Here is a 6,266-nt window from a genome sequence, read left to right as displayed (position 1 = left end):
GACACTCATTCATAAATGCATCCACAAATATAACCCATGCTTACACATACAAGATAACCTTAAAAAAAACTCTGAGATAGCATATGAAATTTCAATCTCCAAGTGTCTTCTGTCTGGCCCCAGTCTGGAATGGCCAATTCTATATCTATCATGACCACTGATGTTTGTTTCTTTGTTTGTTTATACATCCATAGCATTTCCGATCTTTAGAAAAATCATAGAAACATCTTAGGAATATAAGTGGGAGGGGCTCAGAATTAAGCTCCTAATAGACACCTCTCTTTCACACCATTCTCTTTGCATGAGTGTCAGCTTTATAATCTATCTGTAGAATTCTAATCTTGTCCTTTCTTCTTTCTTGGAGCCCCTTCTTTCCCCACCTGCCTCTTTCCTCTTCACCAGCTCCTTTTCTCATCGGCTCTATTCCATTACTCCCTAATAGTTCTGTATGCTCACCAAGGGCTTATACCTTGCAGATCCTGGTCCTGGAACTGCTTTGCAAAGGCAAGGTGCTGATCAGAGTGTGCAGAAACACAGCAGGTGAAAAACACACCAAAGAACAAAAGAAGCAGTTCCAGGATTAGTAAAGACATATAAAGGGACATAAAGGAAAGACATAGACCACGGCCACAGTAGGCAAGACCAACATCGAGCTTGGAAGAGTGGAGTGCAAATTTATTTCTCTTGTCATCTCCAGGGATTAAAGACAGGTTAGAACAGAAGTTCGTGAGCCCAGAGGACCTATAGGCCTTCAGGTCCTAAGGCTTCAAGTCAGTGTGGGACATGAACAAGGATTCAACCAAATTAACACTTTCCCAGGTTAGAAACTTACACCTCAGCTCATATTAGTGGTGGATTGGAAATTTTGGAATCAATGATGTTAGAATACCTGAACCTCAGTGGGGTCTTGATCTAGCTTTATCATTAATTTGACAAAGAAAGTCTGGCAAAGTCATCTACCATGTGTCAGCCCAGTTATAGAGCTCCTAAAATTTCATGTGCATAGACTGTTTCATTCTCCTATGAATCCCTGGCTGAGGGTACTTCATAGTGGAAAATCGATAAATAGCTATTTGGATTGAAAAACAGCAGCTTCTAGCCTGATATAACAAAACCCTGGAGATATTTCTGCCTAGGGCTGCATCTCTCCAGGTGTGAAGAGGCCTGTCTTCTCAAATATTCACTTCAATGTTCAGTCTTGCTTGGTAGTTCTGTCCATCTTCCCTCAGTGGAGAATCCTCATTAACTCAGTATTTAGTCAATTTTTCAGGCTACAGGCTGCTAATCTATGTGTTTGGGACAAATGTCTAACACAAGGCACACACATATCTGAAAATCATAGCAAGCCAGCCAGGATAAGTCTCATCCTTCCAACAGAACCCCACATATGACCTCTCATCAGATCCACAAGGATGTCTACTTTCAATGCCTAGTGGCTGACCATTTGGAATGTTCCCTGTTCTGCTCATCCCTTCCTTTGTACTCTAACAAAGTACTTTCACTGTTCTAGAAATCAGTTTTTGCATCTCTAAAAAGGAAAAAATAACTTAGAAATATTTAAGTTAAAGAAAGGCTCTGAAGAATAAGTGGAGAAACAACTATCACCTTATTGTGGAGAAAATAAGTCTTTTTCCATGACTCTCCATAATTTTCTCTCTGATTATGCAGAGTTACAAATCCAGGTAGATGCTCACCAAACAAAAAGGATTTTATTCATTCATTAAAACTAATTCATTTCATCAAAAACTAATGATGTACTGTATGGTGACTAACATACACAAGCAAACAAACAAACAAATCTTTTAAAAGACCTCATTCCATTCAACTCTTTTATTCAACAAACATTTATTAAATGCCTATTACAATCTATGAGATTGTAAATGATAGGAATGCAATGGTAAACAAAGTAGGCATGAGCCTGGTCTTTGATGATATATAATGGAGAAACCAACACTAAACAACCGAGTATACAACCAGTCATCTTATTAGAGTTGTGATATGTCCTACAATGAAAGGTCCATTGTGCAATGAGAATGTATAGGAGTGATACTAATGTAATATACAGGACTGAAAAAGAAATATTGGAGGGAATTTTTAGTTGAACCTAAACTGGAACTGCCAGGCAAAGAATAAAGAGAAAGCACAGGTAGAAGAGACAAGGAGAAATGTGATGCATTGGAGAAGCTGAAAGTAGACAACTATGGTGGTGTATGTCTTCATTCATCAACAGTAGTATCAGTCTATCTTGTGCAGTCATTATCTCTAACTTCCCCAAAATACAGGGCTATTTTCATTAAGATTCATTAGAGTCCTTTTTTTTTTCAACTGAGTATGTAAGAGAGACAGTACGGTTTAGAACACGTTGAGTTTAGGATAAACAAGACAATGGCTGCAGTAACATATGCTGGAATCTAAACTGGATAGAGAAGGAAAAAAAGAAAAGTTAAGGATAATGACATCAAGAAGGGGTTCCTAATAAAGTTTGAATGTGTATGAAACCTTTATTGAGAACACATGGTGTGTCAGATATTTTCATATAAAAGGGCATAAGAATATGCCTAGGACTAAGTTTCTGCCTTCAAGGAGCTCATCTTGTAGGTGTGGATAGACAAATAAATAGGCAAATAGGTATGATGGTTTATAATTGTGGTTTGGATAAAGCAGCCCTACCTGTGCATCTTCTGAATTCCCCTAGGGCTTACAAATATAAAAAGAAAATGTTAAAACACATGCAGACCCCACACACACACAGAGGATCTTACCTCCTTATACCAACTTTATTATTTACTTCTTATTACTGAGTAATTTAACATGTTCATCTTGATAAAATTTATGGCCTCTTTTTCAGTGGAGAGTGTAGGAAATGGGCGTTTTTTTATCCTGAGAGTTTCTTAAGAAGAACATAGATGGTTCCTACCCAGATCCTACTTAATACACACTCTACTCACACCAAGTTGTTGTTGTTGTTGTTTTAAAGAACCAGACACTGAGTATGACACACACAAAAAACATCGCTTCTGAAATTACTTGCTCAAAGAGTCAGGGATGTGAAAATTAAGTGAAAAAACATAAATGAAGTTAAATAAACTTAAATTGAATGTAAAGCTCTGATTTTTACAGAAGGTCACTCTTTTCATTAGATTCTTCCATTCCTTACACTGATATAAGGGCAACGGAATTATTGAAAGAATGCAAGGTACAAAGTGACACAATCCTATGAATTCTAAGATGACTACTCTAGCTTTTATAGAGAGAGTGGATTGAATGGAGCAGGATTGGAACTCCTTTAAAAAGACGACTCTGAAATACTCTCAGAGGGACAGATCATAGAAAAGGACAGAGGCAAGCTCTATGGTCATGATAAAAGTAAGAATCTCATGTATATATCTACTGATGTGACTTTTAAGCACTTTGAAATAAAACATTTAACCCAAATATTGACTTAATTTTGCTAGAGAATGACATAGGATAAAACAAGAACAAGCAACAGGTTTCTGACTTGGGAATGCATTTGGTGGTAGTGCCATCATTCACCATAAAAGAACACTGAAAAGGAAGAGCACTTTTTGTGGAGGAAGTTAGTTTCTAGGTCAGTTTTGGAAAAATTAAGTGGGAGGCGTTTGTAAGCCACTCAGTGGGTAGATATTCAGGAAGCAATTGGATAAAGAATTCTGGATCAGACAGACCTGGTTTTGGATACTAAATCCACTAATTGTCTTTCTGTAATCTTTGTAAATCTCCATTTCCTCATCTGTGAAATGAATTAACTAAAATTATCCTATGATAATTATTTTTGTTTTTATATTTTAAAGATTTTATTTATCTATTTGAGAGAGAGTGAGTGAGAGAAAGCATGAGAGGGGAGAAGGTCAGAGGGAGAAGCAGACTCCCAACGGAGCTGGGAGCCCTACTAGGAACTCGATTCTGGGACTCCAGGATCATGACCCCAGCTGAAGGCAGTTGCTCAACCAACTGAGCCACCCAAAATAAATTATTTTTACTTAAATTAATTAATACTTCTAAAATATGGACCAAGGGTAGTGAAAAATTTCTTGGAACATGCAACTGAAGAAAACAGAAATAAAAGATAATCAGCTCTATATAATTTGAGAAGGATAAGCAAAAAATGAAGCAGGTACAGGACAGAGAAGAGGGGATTAATAATGTATAGACTCGGGACTGAAGCTCAAAGCAGAAAGTTTGGTAGTTATACTTGAGAGCATTGATAGCTACTAAAGGAGGAACACAGGAACTTTTGTCTTTAACTCAGGAACTGAAAAATACAGGGGTGAGTTGTATATTGGGAAATATCTAGCCTTCAAATATCTCAAAATTAGCAGCAGGAAAAATAGAAGCCTGAGTTTTAATGCTCTTGTGTACCCATCATCACCTTCTTCATACAAGTGGTGAGAAAACTGAACCAAGAAGAGGCTTGATTTTCTGAAAGTCTAGAAGATTTTCTCTTTTCCTCCCTTCCCATACTTCGCTCATGGATAGAATGCTAAAATTTCAGGTTAATAGGAGCTACAGCTTTATTTTTATGTCTCCAATCTTACATAAAATTTCACCTACTTGAATTTTACCTCAACGTCTTCTTCAGTGACCCTCCCCACTCATTATGTCTTTCTTAAAGAGAAAAGCAGAATAAATTTGTCTTGGATCTGCTTGTTCTTCACTCCATAGACAACAGGATTTAGAGCAGGGGGGATGGCCACATAGAAGTTGGCAAATAGGATGAGCACATTTCGAGGGACACTGTGCCCAAAGCGATGAGCAAGGATGGAGAAGGTGGCAGGTGTGTAAAACATGAGAATAACACAGACATGGGAACCACAAGTGCTGAGGGCCTTCTGACGGGCACCCTGAGATGAGAGCTGAAAGACAGCACGAAGGATGAAGGCATAGGAAACAGCAATAAAGATCACATCCGAGAAGACAGTCATGAGAGGCACAGAAAATCCATACCAGATGTTGATGGAGATGTCAGCAGAAGAAAGCCGAGCAACACCTATGTGCTCACAGTATGTGTGTGGGATGATGCGTGTCCCGCAGAAGGGTAACCGTTTCAGCAGAAAAACATCTGGCAAGATGACACAGAAGCTCCTCACGGTGATGGTCACCATAACCTTGATGACCACCTGTGGAGTCAAGATGGTGGTGTACCTCAAGGGGAAGCAGATGGCCACATAGCGATCAAATCCCATGGCCAACAGGATGGCTGAGTCCACTACAAAGCTGAAGTGGAGGAAAAACATCTGGGTGAGACAGCCAGAGAAGGTAATTTCCTGGGAGCCCAGCCAGAGGTTACTGAGTAGTTTGGGCACTGTGTCCGTGGACAGGATGAAGTCTGTGGTAGCCAGCATAGCAAGGAAGAAAAACATGGGCTCATGGAGGCTGTGCTCTACAGCAATGAGGTAGAGAAGGGTGCAGTTGCCCACAATAGCCAGAACATAGATGACACAAAAGGGAATCCCGATCCAGCTGTGGAATCTCTCCAGACCGGGTATTCCCACAAGGATGAAGGAACTGGGATTGTAACAGCTCAAATTATACATGATCTCTCAGTCTGGGATCCTCTGGTCTTGGAGCCCCGAAGTCAAATCTGCTGTCAGAATGGGCTGGGGCTGACCGTGGTGGGGGACAACAACTGTCACATTCAGGTTTCCTCTGTCTCCTGGATGTTGGCACCTATAAAACGGACTTGTTATTGTTCCTTTTCTTTGTAAGTGGCCCCACTTGATTTCCTTTATACCTTTATTAATACATCTTACCGGAGGGTTATTTTTGTAGGTCAGCCATTTCATGTGATTAAACCTCAATAATCATGTCCCTTTCTTAATGTAGACTATGCGGCATAGGCCCAGGCTCAGGAAAACAGAAAACATATTGTATGTAAGGACCAGAGGTTTGTGTATGTCAGTGAGACAGAGAGTGGGGGAGGGAGACAAGCAGGAAATACTACAATTATTACATGGGATGAGCTGCGAGTAATGGACTTTTATACAGCAAATACTGTTTCCAACAATAGTTTTGATATAGTAAACTGAAGGATTTCAGTAGAGTGGTAGAAAATGTAATGAAAAGGGAAGGGAAAAGAAAGAACAGATTCCAGAACTGTGGGTGATACAGGAGATTTGTTGCACAGGGTTTGAAATATGGTTTAGACTAGGAGGGATGCTTCCCAGGATGTGAAAATGAGAGATGGCATCAACCAACAAGTGCGTAGGGACAGGTAAGCAGCATTCTCCTGACTCAGGCAAAGGGCA

At 39.6% G+C, this 6,266-nt stretch overlaps 1 protein-coding gene across 1 annotated transcript; it reads right to left on the bottom strand.

Annotated features, from left to right (window-relative positions):
• Positions 1-4,616: 4,616 nt before the first annotated feature.
• Positions 4,617-5,555, bottom strand: LOC116600236 (olfactory receptor 52H1-like). Its single transcript, XM_032360370.1, has one exon. The coding sequence runs from the start codon at positions 5,553-5,555 to the stop codon at positions 4,617-4,619; it is 939 nt and encodes a 312-aa protein (XP_032216261.1).
• Positions 5,556-6,266: the final 711 nt, after the last annotated feature.

This window comes from Mustela erminea, chromosome 9, assembly GCF_009829155.1.
Source record: "Mustela erminea isolate mMusErm1 chromosome 9, mMusErm1.Pri, whole genome shotgun sequence".
NCBI classification, from domain to species: domain Eukaryota; kingdom Metazoa; phylum Chordata; class Mammalia; order Carnivora; family Mustelidae; genus Mustela; species Mustela erminea.
The sequence above is the reverse complement of the archived record's forward strand: the minus strand, read 5'-3'. Positions and strand labels throughout refer to the sequence as shown.

Bases quoted from the DNA above. Each gene is read 5' to 3' on its own strand.
- LOC116600236 (XM_032360370.1), bottom strand. From the start codon at position 5,555: ATGTATAATTTGAGCTGTTACAATCCCAGTTCCTTCATCCTTGTGGGA.